This window comes from Aspergillus novofumigatus (assembly GCF_002847465.1).
Source record: "Aspergillus novofumigatus IBT 16806 chromosome Unknown P174scaffold_8, whole genome shotgun sequence".
Classification (NCBI taxonomy): Eukaryota; Fungi; Ascomycota; class Eurotiomycetes; order Eurotiales; family Aspergillaceae; genus Aspergillus; species Aspergillus novofumigatus.
In genome coordinates this window covers 1,199,403-1,214,996 of record NW_020194281.1, presented here as the reverse complement: position 1 = coordinate 1,214,996, position 15,594 = coordinate 1,199,403, and the positions used below count along the sequence as shown (strand labels likewise).

The 15,594-nt window shown below is 50.8% G+C and overlaps 6 protein-coding genes across 6 annotated transcripts; 5 read left to right on the top strand and 1 right to left on the bottom strand.

The window, feature by feature from the left end:
• Window positions 1–11: 11 nt before the first annotated feature.
• On the top strand, window positions 12–1,442 carry P174DRAFT_454379 (J domain-containing protein). Its single transcript, XM_024829234.1, has 3 exons — window positions 12–120; window positions 201–728; window positions 790–1,442. The coding sequence occupies exons 1-3, from the start codon at window positions 76–78 to the stop codon at window positions 1,294–1,296; spliced, it is 1,080 nt and encodes a 359-aa protein (XP_024678908.1). The 5' UTR covers window positions 12–75; the 3' UTR covers window positions 1,297–1,442.
• A 1,914-nt stretch (window positions 1,443–3,356) lies between these two features.
• On the top strand, window positions 3,357–4,209 carry P174DRAFT_463756 (uncharacterized protein; the record flags this gene model as incomplete). The annotated part of the gene is made up of 2 exons (XM_024830315.1): window positions 3,357–3,760; window positions 3,825–4,209. The coding sequence occupies 2 exons, from the start codon at window positions 3,357–3,359 to the stop codon at window positions 4,207–4,209; spliced, it is 789 nt and encodes a 262-aa protein (XP_024678907.1).
• A 1,982-nt stretch (window positions 4,210–6,191) lies between these two features.
• P174DRAFT_424492 (putative Ran-binding protein (RanBP10)) lies at window positions 6,192–8,283 on the top strand (the record flags this gene model as incomplete). Its single annotated transcript, XM_024825203.1, has 7 exons — window positions 6,192–6,496; window positions 6,592–6,741; window positions 6,789–7,015; window positions 7,072–7,202; window positions 7,261–7,507; window positions 7,574–8,089; window positions 8,153–8,283. 7 exons carry the CDS (start codon window positions 6,192–6,194, stop codon window positions 8,281–8,283), a joined length of 1,707 nt encoding a protein of 568 aa, XP_024678906.1.
• A 1,134-nt stretch (window positions 8,284–9,417) lies between these two features.
• P174DRAFT_445237 (uncharacterized protein) lies at window positions 9,418–12,513 on the top strand. The gene is made up of 3 exons (XM_024828282.1): window positions 9,418–9,853; window positions 9,936–11,658; window positions 11,679–12,513. Exons 1-3 carry the CDS (start codon window positions 9,806–9,808, stop codon window positions 12,086–12,088), a joined length of 2,181 nt encoding a protein of 726 aa, XP_024678905.1. The 5' UTR covers window positions 9,418–9,805; the 3' UTR covers window positions 12,089–12,513.
• Window positions 12,282–14,028, bottom strand: P174DRAFT_294136 (protein-lysine N-methyltransferase). The gene is made up of 4 exons (XM_024821604.1): window positions 13,723–14,028; window positions 13,012–13,584; window positions 12,752–12,887; window positions 12,282–12,688 (listed from the first exon to the last, which is right to left on the bottom strand). The coding sequence occupies exons 1-4, from the start codon at window positions 13,999–14,001 to the stop codon at window positions 12,564–12,566; spliced, it is 1,113 nt and encodes a 370-aa protein (XP_024678904.1). The 5' UTR covers window positions 14,002–14,028; the 3' UTR covers window positions 12,282–12,563.
• Window positions 14,029–14,253: 225 nt separating this feature from the next.
• Window positions 14,254–15,489, top strand: P174DRAFT_445235 (40S ribosomal protein eS24). The gene is made up of 3 exons (XM_024828281.1): window positions 14,254–14,392; window positions 14,707–14,954; window positions 15,075–15,489. The coding sequence occupies exons 1-3, from the start codon at window positions 14,316–14,318 to the stop codon at window positions 15,149–15,151; spliced, it is 402 nt and encodes a 133-aa protein (XP_024678903.1). The 5' UTR covers window positions 14,254–14,315; the 3' UTR covers window positions 15,152–15,489.
• The last annotated feature ends 105 nt before the right edge of the window (window positions 15,490–15,594 follow it).

Sequence of the window (15,594 nt, the reverse complement as noted above, 5' to 3'; positions counted from 1 at the left end):
TCCAGCTTTCTATAGAGTTGTCGCATAATTGGATACGGCGCTTTATTGCTTGATGGAGAGGGCATATCTGCAGTCATGTCGTCCCTTTTGTCCTTTGTTGGATGGGCTGTGCTTCCAAATGTAGGTACTCCCCGCGGATGAATGAGCGCATATCCACCTCTTATCTTCATGCTCTATTAACACAGTTACGTTGCTTGCAGTATGTGACTTCGCTACTCCAGAATGTCTACTATGGAATCACAATCCGCGCCGGGGAACCGCGGCCCCAGCCGCCATCGCCGCGTTATGCTCGGCATCGCCGTCGGATTTTCATCCTAGTTGTCACGAGCTATCTCCTATACACACTCTACGAAACATTTCATCAAGTTCAGGTGACCGGCGACTTCTACCGGACTCTCGGTGTCTCCCCCTTGGCCGACGAGAGGACTATCAAGTCGCGGTTTCGCCGGCTGGCAGCTCAACATCACCCGGACAAGCGGGGCTACGGGGATGGTGGCCCATCCGACGATTACTTTGTATATCTGAAGCTGGCACAGGATACCTTGTTGGACCCTGCCAAGCGATTCGCATACGACCGGTTTGGTCCAGATATGCTGTCCTGGGGCGATCGGAAGACGATGCAGGACTTTCTGTTTGCTGGGCTACAGCGATCAGTACCGCAGTACGTGGTTGGATTTCTGATTATCATTGTTCTGAATTTTACTTATTGGTCAAACTGGGGTCGCTATGTAAGCCATCAACCGGGGTTCTTTCCTGAAGCAATGGAATCAGTCTACTAACTTGAATCAGTGGCGTTTCTTCACCTTTGCTGCGCTCATCACGCTTGAAGCAGCCCTGATCACTCGCCCTAAAGCGCTTTTCATGCCTGGATTCTATATCCCACCGGCGATTCGAAGCTTGCTGGGAATCTCTCCTACTTTTTACCTCTTGCCCTTCCAGATCTTGACGCTCGCGCAGCGCGCTTCCGTCACTCTACATATATTCATCTCCCAGCTGACGCCGCCAGAAGTGAGCAAGGGATCGTCGTCTGCGCCAGGCGAGCGTATCCATCCGCAGACGATGCAACGTCTCGCGCAGCTGACTCAACTCTCCCGCGCTACCGACGGTGAGGCGACACGACTTCTTCAGCTGGGTCTTGCTCCCTTCCGAGGAGACCGGGAAGGGGCTGCAACCTTGCGAAAGGGAATGAAGGAGGGTCTGGTGCTGAGTAGTGTGAGAGCTAGTCCGGAAGTTCAGCAGGCTATAGCGCAGGTAGTGGAGCGCAAAAAGCCGGAAAAGAATGGCAAGGCTGATTGAATTGGCCTCTCGGACGTTATACAGCTGTCATTTGCATTGATACCAGCGTTGAATATATTTTGGAAATATACAGCTACGTCTTTTGCGAATGTAGATAGTGCATCTACACATTGAGACGATAGACATACTAGAAACATACTCAAGTCTGAGGAATAATTACCATAGGCCATTCCAAATCTTTCTACAGTAGTGATAAACTAACTGAAAACATCCGGATACACGGTTCGCGAAGCCGCTTGTGCATCTCACCAATTTCCATGGATTTAAAGGAAATTTCTCATTTCCCGAGAGCTGGGCGGTTAGTTCACTTAGTCTGAGCTGGGATTGCGCAATTACGATTACGGATGCGAATGGAAATTTCGTTTTGCCCTCAAGTGGATTTTCTTTCTGCGATCGTGGATTCGTTCCGAATGTGGCGAGCCGGTCGGCGGCGCTGATTTTCTTGGTTCTTGAGTAGTTTCGTTACTTGCCCTTCTTGGCTACAGAAGTAAATTGTAGAGATGGTCTGTGGGACTGGGACGATGATTTGATCCTGTTCATCATTGATGGAATTGCTTGATTCATTGATCTATTGTGTTCAGAACTTCTGGCCAGGCACTGTATGAAGTTGATGCTTTTGATGCATCAGGTGAATGACGGTGGTGTCTTGTCAAGTGATGAGGTGGTGATGGTGACGCTTTACGGAGTAGCATGATGGTGATGCTTGTGATCTATCCAGTATGGGCCCTTACCTTGTAAAAGTCAATACAGCCATAGGACCATCGCAGTCCACAGTCCACATTCGACGGAGATTCTTATGGATATTGGATGGAATCCGGCAAGACGGAAGCTGTGGAATTTTAGAATCTAGTCTAGGTAACCGGGTTGATGCGGGATAGATACGAATCCATAAGACTGCACTATTTCGAGTAACACCATTTGGAAAGTAATAGTGTACTAGGTAGTCTCTGGAGTTGTTGGCGAATATAGAAAGATACGAATATAGTACAGTGCTATATATTGCATTCAATGAGATCCTGGTCATGGAGAGGGGTTACAAGGCGCAGCTCTTGAGCAGGATCTATTACTTTAGGGTGAATAACGATCATCTCCGGACGCGTACGGCGAGGAGGACCTAGACGGACTAATTCAATGATCAGAGTATTGTTACCCGTTGACAATGAAGAAAGTCAATGACAGAGACCTGGGTCAATGGATCATCTATGAGTTAAATAGGCATTTCAATTTCGCCCATCGCAATAGGAATTTAAGAAACACAAATGAAGGTATTATAGTACCCTATACTGAAATCATGCCTCTACCTTATAAGACCAAATAGTATGTGTATTAATGGTCATGGCGTGACGTGTAGGGTACTGTAATTTACACAAATCTGGACCCATTATCTGTATAACTGATTGGTACTAGACGCGTACATGGGTAATAATACCACACTTAAACGCCGGTCTGACATTCCCATACTCTCTCCCATCCATCGGCCTCCTCACCCTGACAATCGACCTGACTCTGACCGCACCGAACGAAAGTCTGGCTGAGTTCCCCTAAAAGTAGACGAGTGAAGAAGAAAAACACACACACAAACCAACCAACAATGAAACCACCACACAGCGCCTCGACATCCCCATCCCTTTCTTCCATCCCCCGTCCATCCTTCCTTATTATTCCTCCCTCGCCCTCCTCTTCCTCTCTTTCTCTACTTACCCCAATATCATCATCACCACCACCACTACCGCTCCCTCGGACTATGTCACCTCTGCTTCACCCTTGCTACCGACCTCAGCCCTGCCAGACTTTTGCCTCGCCCTGACCAAGTGTCGCCCTCCGCTTTCGAACGTCTTGGAACCAACTAACTCAAACCCAACCTACGGAATTTGTCCATCTGACACTCACGTCACGATCACATTTACCTCCAAATCACCCCGTGTCACCCATTTAATCGACACTGCTACTTTTGCTCTTGACGGGTTTAGCAACAGCCTTTGTCAAGAGTAAAAGTAAAAGAAAAACCACTGTTTTATCTCCCAAGAGAAAGACAACATCTCTCTATTCAGACGAAAATAATGGCGGCTGCTACATCCACCACAAACGGTCGTTCCAACCGCTCTGCGGCCCCCAAGGCAATCGTCGTCCTCAGGTTGTCGCCGGAACTGCTCAGTCGGTTTGCTAGCCCGAATGTTAAGGAAAAAGCGACCAAGAAAAATAGCACTAGCGCGAGCCCTGCCGTCAAGGAGAAGGAGCCCTCATCTCCTGCCTCGTCCTCTGCAGACCCTCCCATCCCACCGTCGTCAGTCGACAATGCTTCAGATGCCGCATCTACTCCTGCTCCTGGGACATCCGCCGCAGACACCCCTCGTCGCAATGGTTTACCGACTCCTAAGTCGGGAACCAAGCGAAGTGCTGGCCAGGCGACCGAATCTTTCTCTAGACCGAGGGGAAAGCCAGGTCCGAAGAAGAAGCCCAGACTGTACGTTCCTGTTCTTCTTGCCGTCCATTTGTCTTTCCCTCTTGCTAACTCAAACATTCTACAGTGACGATGGAACTGGCGATTCTGTCAAAGTAACCTCTTCCCGGCTGGGACCCAAGGCCAACATGGGTGCCATCAACGCCGGTCTTCGCGCCTTGGATCGATCTGGAACCCCTTGTCGCAAATGGGAACGGAAGGCCCTCCAGCTGAAGAGCTTCACTGGCGTCCAGTGGCAATTGCCATCATGGCGAGCTCCTCGACCACAAAAGACGGAGACGAACGGCGAGATGAAAGAAGCCGCTCTCGATACCGGTGATAGTGACAGCAAGGCCAACCAGAGTGCTAGCGGTGCGCCCAGCGAGAAAAGCAACTCCGGCGATATGGAGCTGACTCCAGTCCCTCCTAATATAACCGAAGCATCTTCACCAGCAATTGCTATGACTGCATAGTTTCGTCCAGCTGAAGTTTACTATGCTCCTCTATTCACCCTTTACTCTTCTTGTACATTATTACTCTGATTCCGCTTTTTTTTATTTTGACGACTTCAAGCGTGTGGTTATGTGTCTTGAAGGCCGCTTTTCTCGGCGTTGGCGTTTTTATGTCAGTCACACCTCGTTGCTGGTTTTCTCTGTTCTCGTCGTAATGTCCACTATTGCGGCATGGCAGCAAAACATTCTTCGCTGGATGACAGAGATGTACTCTCGATTCTTCGTTTGATGTGCTAGTCTTGATTAATCTTTGTCTATGTATCACTAGGGTTTCCAAAGGAGGGTATTAGGACCTGGCCTTTTGCACTGCATATGTCGGGTATACAGGAGTCCGTCGGATGATTGAGTCTGTTTGACTATGTTGGACATGGGCAATCTCATGCGTTAGAGAGAAAAGAAATAATTTCAACTTGTCATGCTTTCTACATATTGAAGATTTTGAGGATAATTCAATCTGCCGTCCTCGCTCATTCAGCCTCTTCATCAGTGGATATCGCCCGTCGTTGCCAGCACTATTCCTTCCCATAGGTCTTGGTATTTTGAGTGGAAGTGCGTACAGTATCGAAACAGCCCACCCGCTGGCCTTCCGAACGGTCCTATTCTGGTATTGCTGGCTATTTGAAGACAAACTGACAGGAGATTGTCCGACAGAGGGGAAGCGACTGTCAGATCAGCTGGTAGAATCAGCCAGGATTATCAGTAAAAAAGGAGGGCCCTTATTGCTGGTGCTTATTACTTATGTTCTTGTACATAATTGGAATGAGATTACTGATCCGGATGTGCTTAGTACCATGAGTGGTATGATGTGTACTGGTCAGGTCGGCGACACAGTAATGCATATATACTCTCAGCCAGATCAAGCATATCGTAGGATGGTCCTAGGTGGTGCACAGCCGACCTCAGTAGAGCCAGCAATGCCAGGATTGATGAATCAATCACTCGTCTGGTGACCACATCGCTGCGAGTATGTACTTTTTTATTATTATCGCCCATGTAGCATATACCACTACCTCCTCTTTATCCCATTCCAGCCCCAAATGAGAAGCCCCGTCCAGTCCGTGTCCTTTCCCCGCAGTCCTAATTCTTCCTTCTCATGCCATCATGATCTCGTGCGACTTCCCCTTCTCCGGTCGCTCCAAGCTCGTTCAGTAATTTCTCTCCCGTCGAACGGGTAGTGATCACTGCTGCGTGTTGTCCTTTCTTACTTACTATTCTGTCACTCTAGCACGGCGTCACGTTCTGGTTTTGATTGCTTTCTTTTTATTCAGAAGTACGGTGCTGCCTCGAGCTGTATCATCAACATTGATGCTATCTCCTATCTGCTACGACTTTATTCCGGTCGACGAGCTGATTAGTAGTGACGCTCCAACTGTTGTTGCTGTTGCTGCTGCTTGTTCTTGATTCTGCCTTCACGGAAAACAAAGTGCACCACTCAACCGCAAGCGACAACAGACAGAGCGAAAGAGGATAGAGACTTTGGTGGCTGTCAAGATAGTCAAAAACTAACTTATTACTCTACCGACCAAACGGTGATGATTTGATCGAGTGTCGGCTGCTAACCGTGGAATGAGCGTGGTACTGCCTCGAGAGAAGCTCGCGTGAGGGCCGTCGGATGCCCCCCTCGTCACTAAAAGTACCCGCCTGGCCGTTGGCTTTTGCTCCATCCAGCGAGACGACGACAGCATGACCGATGCGCCTTTTCCCCCTTCCGGTGGAGCTCGAGGAGCTCCTCCTCTGTCAACTTCATATTCCGGACCAAGCATTTCATCTATTCCACGCCGTTCTTCCTACGCCTCGGTCCTGTCCGGGACTGCCCTCTCGCCACCAAACAACAGTAGTCCTCCTTCCCATCCTCTTATCTCTAACTCCACTTCATCATACCCCCACCCTTTTACCCCGACGGCCGACTACTGAGGCCTTCCTCCTCCGCCTTGGATGCAGATATGCAGTTAAACTCCCCCTGGAGGACGACGCCTGGCGATTTGCTTCCTCCTTATTCTCGGAAGTTTGCCAGCCTTCCTCGATACGATACATTATTTCAGAACCCCGGCAGCTTTTCCGATCCCTCATTATTTACTCCATCCTATCTCCGCAACTCCCGATACATCGCTCGCCTCGAGGCCGCTCGCCGAACAAAGCTCGCTTCTCAACGAGATGTTCCACCTTCCGCTTCTACTTCAAACCCTCTCTCGACTTCCTCTAGCCATGCAAGCTTGCCTCGTATAGCTCCTTCCCATCGTGGGATGACGTATGATATCATCGAAAGGGAACCGCCGAGCGACGACGATCATCTCATGCCACTCCCCTCACGATGGAGCGATAATGATAAATACTCCGGTTTAGAGCTCACAAACGGGGGCTTGAGATCCGGTATCCCGGTCCGGCCAACAAGCACGATCATGAGGCTGCCGCTGTCCGTGCTGATCACCCCATGCCCCCGCAGTGTGGCATTTATTACTTTGAGATTACGATTCTATCAAAACCTAAGGAAGGGTAGGTATTTCGCGTGGATTTGACGAGGAGGCGCTGACAGTGTGCAGGATGATAGGAATCGGGTTCTCGAGCAGCAAAGCGTCCGTTGAGAGGCTGCCCGGGTGGGAGCAAGAATCTTGGGCATACCACGGTGATGATGGCAAATCATTTTTTGGGGAGAATCAGGGCCAGGGACGACCGTACGGCCCGACGTTTGGTGCAAATGATACTGTCGGGTGTGGTGTTAACTTCGCCACCGGATGCGCTTTTTTCACCAAGAATGGCGTCTTCCTTGGTATGTCGGCCGCCTTGATATCAGCCTACGTGAAAGAAACTAACTTTCTTGATAAGGAAATGCCTTTAGGGAATTAAGAAATTTAAAAGTATATCCCTCTGTGGGGATGAAGAAGCAACCACCTGTACACTTGGTCGCCAATTTCGGACAGCAGCCGTTCATGTTCGACATTGACGGCATGGTCAAAGTATGTTCCACAGGTATCTCCGCCGGATGTTAGCAGGAAGTCTGACTTTATTACGTAGAGAGAGAAGTTCTCCATTCATTCGGAGATCTACGCAACAAGCACGGCCAACTTACAACCACCGCTTGATGAGAACGCTTTGCTTCAAGAATTAGTCGCACAGTTCCTGGCTCATGAAGGCTATGTCGACACCGCTCGGGCTTTCTCAGAAGAGGTTGCTGCGGAGTCAGTGGCTCTGGAGAATGGTCGAAAAGAAACCCTCACAAAGTATGAAGTGGAGGAAGGACTTGACGCGATCAACCGACAGAGTAAGATCACACCTGCTTTTCTTTGATTTCGATTGTTATAATTCAGTCTGACAATTCGGCGGGTAGAAATTCGTGCTGCTATACTAGAGGGTGACATCGACAAGGCTCTCAAGTATACAAATGCCTACTATGGGAACGTTCTAGAGAGCTATCCTCACATTCAATTCAAGCTACGGTGCCGGAAGTTTTTGGAGATGATGCGGCGCTGCAACGAGCTCTCCTTGACAGCGTCGAGAAAAGGCAAAGCGTCCAACGGACTTTCCGATGGCAGTGCGGTGTTCGACCAGGAGATGGAACTTGATGAGCAGTTACAGGAAGGTGACGGCTGGGATACCGAGGGCATGGATACCGAAGAGTCCGAGAACTCAGGGAAGTTCCACGAGCTTCTCACCGAAGCGGTTCAATACGGGCAACAGTTACGCATGGATTATCCAAACGACGAGCGAGGCGGCGACAAGAAGGTGCTGGATGACATCTTCTCATTGGTTGCCTATCAGGATCCGAAACGATCAGTGCACGGCCACTACCTTGATCCTGCAGGACGCGTAGCTATTGCGGAAGAACTTAATTCTGCCATTCTAGGTCAGTTGTGCTTTTTTCGTGTGCTTCAATACAGCCAATTGCTAACACTGATTCTCTTACTAGTGTCACTAGGGAAGCCATCTTCAGCCGCTCTGGAGCGGCTCTATCAACAGACAGAGGTGCTTGTCAACGAGATTAGCGAAGAGGGCGGCGCTGGGGCGTTTATCAATGTGCGCAATGATTTTTTGCTTTAGGATGATTGCCGGCGATTTAACAAGAGCACCTGAATTCGTAATTTCTTGAAGGTCCACGGTGTCATACGAGAATGGAACTACAACCTTTCCCCTCTAATCTGGCGCATCTTGTCCGATCTCTGACCGAGACCCTGTATTGGTGAAAGCAACATAGAATAGTCTACTGAAAGGATCAGGCGACCATGTCAGACAGACGCATCGACTTAGCAAAGTTATTTGGCCGGAAGAATACCACGGCAACGTTGTAGTATCGAGCACTTGCACCACGTAGCGTAGGGTTGCGCAGGGATGTGAACGTGGTGGCTGGGCCTCAATGACAATGCTCGGCGACTGCCTGTGTGTCTAATAATGAAAGACCAAAAGTACTCGACCTCCTTGGCAACGATAACGCGAGGTAATGGGATGTGAACTCAAAAGAGTTGTTTCACCTTTACTCTGCCTGTTGGACGTTGGCAGATGATCATTATTGCTTTAATTCTGGCTACTTTAACAAAGACATATGCTGCATACAGTTCTGTAAGAGGAATGGCTAGTCATCTAGTAGTAGTTCAAGTGTTGCACGTTCCTTGGGTAGGTATCATGGCTTTGTAATATTACTGTACAATGTCTTATGAGCCTAAGGTAATCAGGTAAGACAAAGTAATAACAACAGTTCACATGGTTCACTTTGGCTCTCTCCGCCTTTATGCATAATCAACGACCCTGCTTTTCTTAAGTTCTTGTTGGGTAATATCATCACTGTTATTATTTGCTTATAATAATCACGTAGTACTAGTAACTACACAAAAAGCAGCACACCTATTACCATATCTCTCTATGACATCTCTTTGCATGGTCTATATCATTCTTCCCTTTGCCCCACCAACGTCTCAGCTTCGATGAACTGGCGCTTCCGCCCCAGGTCATCGCTCCGTCAAGGGGTGCCAGCTCATTATCTATCCAGTCTAGAGATCAACTGACAAACTCTCTTGGGAAGGTCGCATTCCTTTCCCTGATCTCCTCGGCCATGGATTCTCATCCCCGGCCGAATAGTCCGGTCCCTGCAGGGCAGGTTCCCTGCATTCCTACCCACTCCTCAACTCCAGCCGTTCTTCGCTGTTGTTGTGGTCGTAATGATTGTGCATTCCTCCATAATAATAATCTAGCCTTGGAGGGATTGGAAAAGGATCTTGAAACAGCTGCTCGATTGGGCCAGGTACGTTGGTGACTTACCTTTCTCTCTTACTGTCTGTCCCTTTGTGTCCTGAAAAGAGGCTTTCTACAAACGTCAGGCCGTCATCATATGTGCCTGATGTTTGGTTGTTATAATTGCGCACATACCTCAGTTTTTGTATATACGCATGCTTTCGCACATTCTCCTTCCTGGTGGGAGGACCATTCTCTTTCTTTACATTATTGAGCTTTTGACTCTGGAATTCTCGTCCATATTCCCTGTCCATATCGGGGTTTAGGCGAAGATCCCCCAAAGAACACGAGCATTTATTCTTCCCCGTTGTGTCTACTGCCTAGTTGCTCGCCCATCATGGCGTCTCAGGGACTGCGGTCCCCGATTCTTTCCCATTGTGTTACAGTCCGTCATGGCTGTCCAAGCAGATAAACCTGCAGCGGATCTCCCGTCAATGAACTCGTCATCGCTAACCTTTGCTCTCCAGGCTCTGCTCCATCGCCATGAATCGTACATGGCCGAGGCGGAGGAAGACCGCCGGCGGTTACTCGCCAATATTGAGAATCTGGAGCGTGAGAAGCGCCAGGTTGAGGCCGAGAATGCCCGCATCATCGAAGAGAACCGTGGTTTGTTGGAGCAGTTGGACGGTCTGAACAAGGCCGTCGCCGAATCGGACGCTCATGCCAAATCGCTCGCGGCTACACTAGAGTGTAGAGAGGCCGAGCTGCGCAAAGTGACGATGTCGGCCGCCCGCGCTGCGGAACTCGAAGTCCAACTGGCCCAGATGGAGGCCGAACAGTTGAGACTGCAGGAGACTTTACAGGTGGCACAGGAAGATAGCAAGTCAGCTGTGCAGCGATGGAAGAAGGCGGAATGTACCCTCCGAGATCTGCATGATCAAGTCGACCGAATCGAGAAGGAGGCCCGGGAGGAGCGCGAACGACACAACGAACTCATCCAGCGCATGGAGCGGAGAAGGGCGGTGGAGCGCGAGCTTGACGGTGCCGCCGGACGCTTAAAGGGCGCTGCTGCCGCGCAGGAGCTAGGTCGGAATCAGGGCAACCCTAATGTTGTCTCGCGCTTCGTTCGGGACATCCTCCAGGATAATGCGAATCTGCAGATGGGAATCATAGAGTTGCGGGAGATGCTCGAAAGCTCGAACCAGGAGGTGCAGAATCTGCGAGATCAGATCCTGTCGCATCAGCCCTTGACTTCAACCGGTGAAGACGATGAGCGAGAGCCGCGGCCGTCATCAACGACATTGGATCACGAATTAGACCCGAAAGAATCGCGCCGCGTATCGCAAGAATTCCATATTCACCATCATTACCATACCCCCTCCATCTCCGTCGGCTCCAAGAAGGAAAAGAGTGCCATCTTTCGTCGATCCAAGAAGAGACGGTCTCTGGGGCCCACCACAGTCATGCACTCGGCGTCAACCTCCCAGGCGTCCCGGAAATTCTCGCACCAGCACCAGCCATCCGTCTCCTCGACCTCAACTATTCTGTCTCAGACGTCGGTTTCAATTCCTCCTGCCGCGGCTTCCCGCCGTTGGTCACTGCGATCACCCGGAGCCGAATCCTCGCTAGCGAGCTCGCCACAGTCAGGGTATCGAGCGTCATCCATCTTCGACCGGGTGGAACGCGGTTTCGAATCGTCACAACCGACTAGTCCCGAAAGCACGGCCGTCTCGTCTCCGGTTATGGTCTCTCGCCACAAGAACGTCCCCTTTGATGTACCTTTCCGGCCTCTGGATGGACTTGAGGGAACAGAGAGAGTCGGCGATGATTCGATGCACATGGCATACGACTATTTTGGTGATCATACGAACTATGCAGAGCTGGATCGGATGCCGCTCCAGTCGGTGATACCCGAGGAGATGGAGGATTCCTCCTCTGCCCACTATGCAGAGTCGGTCTCCGACCGGCCTCCCACAATGTCTGACGATGTGTTCTCAACACCGCACAGTCCCACCCTACGCAGACGGCAATCTCAAGAGAGCCTCTTTTCCATTGCAGGCATGGACATCCATACACCCAGTCGGCGTCCTTCGCGGATCAGCGACCATCTTCAATCCGATTTGCCCATTCGCACTCCACGCCGCATCATGTCGCCTACTCCGGAGCTCTTCTCACCATCGCCCATCATTTCAACCAGCACGGTCACGGCGGATCGAGAACCACCAAAATCCTCCGAGCATTCCCCCGAAAGTTCCTCGCTACCGTTGCAGGCCGAAACCGCGCCGCGGATGCAGTATCTGCTGTGTCCGCGGACAGCGGCTCGACCGAGTCCACTGTCACTCCCAACAGGAAGACTTCGCTGAGTCGTCGGGTGGGAGGCTGGGTGCGAGGTCGTTGGGGCATCGCTGCGGTCTCTGCAGACAGGAATGCTAAACCTCAGGCCGAGTCGGATGCTTTGCCTCCGGAAAGCACCGCCTCGCCAGAAGCTACCCGTCCATCTTCTGCCGGCGCAAGAAGGAGCAGGGCCAGCTTCGACGCTGTCCCGAATCTGCGATACAGGTACCCGGGTGTCAACCAGTCAGGACCCATCATGGGCCTTCGACCGCCCCCGCGAGCTCCTGTCTCGTTGCATCCGGTACAACTGGATGAGGGACTTTTGAGGGAGAGCTTGGCCGAGTAATCGTCTCCGGAGCTCAACCAATCCTCATTCTCTTCTGGCTTTCAGTCGTCTATCGTTTCATCCTTATACTCGGCCTTTTCGACATTATATTACTGCATTGCATCTTTTATGACCCGAATGATGCCTTCATTCTTTGCATCTAGCCACGGATCTGGAGTACCGTTCTTTTGGTCACATTTTCCTTTACTTTGACGGTCTATATGATACCCCTACAGCTGCCCATTTCTTATGTTTCGTTTGCCTCATGGCGTATGCTTAGCTACATGCCACAATTCATGGCCTTACTCAAACCAATCTGCCACTTTGTAGTCACTTATCGAATGGGAAATGGAGATTGCCGCAAGGCACATACCTGTTCTCGTCTTAGAGGCCGGCAGTATAATATACATGTTCACGACAGTGTACAGAGTATGCGTGACACCAGAGATATCATCATTAATCATGTGAAACGTCCACCACCCAACGCGACGGCGTGTCATACCCCACGCCTGGATATCCGATACGTACGAATGGGAATACTAGTCGAATGGAAGAACCCCGTTTGCATCTCCGCAGAAGGAGACTGATACGGCATGCACTCCACCCGGAACTCGTTCATTTCTGCGCTAACCTTTAGAAGGGGGAACTTGCATCAGTTGGACTGGATCAAGGCAAGGCACTCACCACAGGCATTGAGGAACGTCTGGAAGGTATCCTGGTTCCGAAGCGTCGCTGAGATGATGAATTCCCGGAGGTGGTAGTTTTCGAAGAGGTCGCGGAGGGTGGATACGAGGAGGGGGACAAGGTCGACGTCGTAGACCTTTTTTCCGTTAGCCAGGTCTGTTGCACGATGCCTTGTATAATGTATATTCTGTGCATGTAATGCGAAGCATTGATCCACGGCCACGGGCCAGAGGACGATCAACATGATCATGTGCACTTACAAGATCAGCACCAAGTGCAACGTCAAAGGCCAGATCACCGCTGCCTGACACCGCGGCGTCGCCCTCTCCCTCACCCTCGCCGTCCTGAGTCAAGGACAAGGGCGTCCCCCACTCCCAAATCGCGGGATGAAAGACAGCAGGGTCAAGCTCATTCCGCCGCATACAGTCGCGGATATTCTCGATGAGGGCCGGCTCGCGGTCCGTGGCGACCACGCTCTGCACGCCGAGATGTTTCGCGCAGAACATGGATAGGAAGCCCGTGCCGGCGCCGAGCTCGATGACCCGGTTCCCGCGCACGAGGGCCTGCCCGGCGGGCGTGGAGAGAAACGAGCCCAGATGCAGGGCTGCTTCCCAGGTGCGGAAGCCTGTTGTTCCTGCGGAGAGGATCAGACCGCGTGATTCGGAGGTGATGATTGTGCGGTTGCTCCTATGTTCTTCTGGAGGAGCTCCATCTGATGCTAGAACTGGGTCTGTGTATTTCACATAGGCCAGTTGCTGGGCTTGCTGGAGAGCTGATGGCTTTGGTTGCGTCACGAGCGTGCTCCAGCATTCCATGAGATCATCTGAGATCTCCTAGAAAAGAGAGATGTCAGAATGCGCATGAATGTATGTAAGGATATGTCTACTGGTATCGATTTCAGAATTATTGCATACAAAGGGCTGTGTAAGCCGGGGCTACTCAACGTAACGTGGTACAGGGGGTTTTCATACATCCTCCTCAGGATCCGAAATGGACTCTTCCAGTATAGACAAGATATTCTTTAGAACACGAGCCCGGTAGTTCAGGGGAGGGATCGGCCACAGAACCGCCTCGTTGAACATTCGTTCGTAGAGCGCTGCCTGAGTGGCAGATTTGATCATGGTCCTGCCATCGGGGAATTCGAGCAGGTGGGGTTCGACCTGCTGGAAATATTGCGCGACCAGTTCGTCGATGGAGACGCAATTATCATTCTGACTATCATCCTCAACGGAGGATGACACAAGGGACATATTGCCTTCGACCGATATCTTCCATTATACAGGGCTTAAATTAGTAGTATGGAATGATACAAATGTATGGCCGGTCGGGTCAGGTGTACGCTAAACCGCAACAGGCTAGCGGGTGCCCTAGCCGAGCCCACAGCTGGAACTGCACAACGAAACGGAAGCAAAATTGAATCGCATTCGAGAAACCTGGCAACGACAGCAGCGACTTCGACAATCCCCCCAAACCTCTCGTCCCTGTCGAGTTTCTGCTCCTTTCTCGCTCGCAGATTCTCGCCGCTGGTGATTCAACTTTCTCGTCAATCCCACTCACCGCAATCATGGCCGACACTCCCGTTACCCTGCGGACTCGCAAGTTCATCCGCAACCCCCTGCTCGCCAGAAAGCAGATGGTCGTGTAAGGAGCCCTTTTCTTCCTCCCTATCACGCGCTTGAGAATTTCCAGGAAGAGGGTCTCTTCAAGTCAAAATTTTTTCAGAGTGATTTTGTGTGCTGGAAGAAATGATTTTGAGTGTGGAATACGCGGAACGACAAAAAGATACGAAGGCAACAAATGGCAATGATAATGGGGATGATCGGTTCATTTATCATCCTGGGATACTATCACGGAGGAAGGACCTGGAAATTCTCAAAGCACAGATGCAAAGGACATTCGTTGTCATGATGGTTGATGATGGATTTGATGCCGATTCTAACATCGACTTCTTACAGGGACGTCCTCCACCCCAACCGTGCTAATGTCTCCAAGGACGAGCTCCGCGAGAAGCTCGCCGAGCTGTACAAGGCCAACAAGGACCAGGTCTCCGTCTTCGGTTTCCGCACTCAGTACGGTGGTGGCAAGAGCACTGGCTTCGCCCTCGTCTACGACTCCCACGAGGCCCTGAAGAAGTTCGAGCCTCACTACCGCCTGGTCCGCATCGGTGCCGCTACTAAGATCGAGAAGGCCAGCAGACAGCAGCGTACGTTTGAGCCCCCGCCCACGTGCACCCTTGAGATTGAATCAGACATGCACACATGCCTTTCATATCTCCGGGGGTTACTCAATCAAGCATCGCTAATCTCTCTTCCCTAATCTACAGGCAAGCAACGGAAGAACCGTTCCAAGAAGTTCCGCGGTACCGCCAAGACCAAGGGACCCAAGAAGAACAAGGACTAGATGCATTCGGCTTGATCCTGGTGAAAGGAGTTGGAGGTGGACTCGGATATGGGGGCGGACGACGCGGCCAGGGGCTGACTCTGCTGGATGTGATAATAGCGGTGGTTTCGGTGGCGCATACTGTTACGCCCTTTATCATGACCATGACCATACAGACAGGGAAAATTTGAGATTTGGGGTAATTCTCTGGGATGAAAATTCATTTTCCTTTTTTTCTTTTTCTCTCTCTTTCCTGCTTCCTCTCTCTCTATCGCCTCTGGTTTCCTGAACCAGAAACAGGCATCCTTCAATCATCTCTCTTACCAGCAGCTCCTACCGCCAGTCACTCAATTCAGAAGCCTCCAACATCGGGACTCGGTCGATGTACTATTTAAAAAAGCAACAAAAGATCTGCTCCGGTTATTCCTTGTCTTTGTTTGCGGTCTGCTTTTGGATGAAGCAGA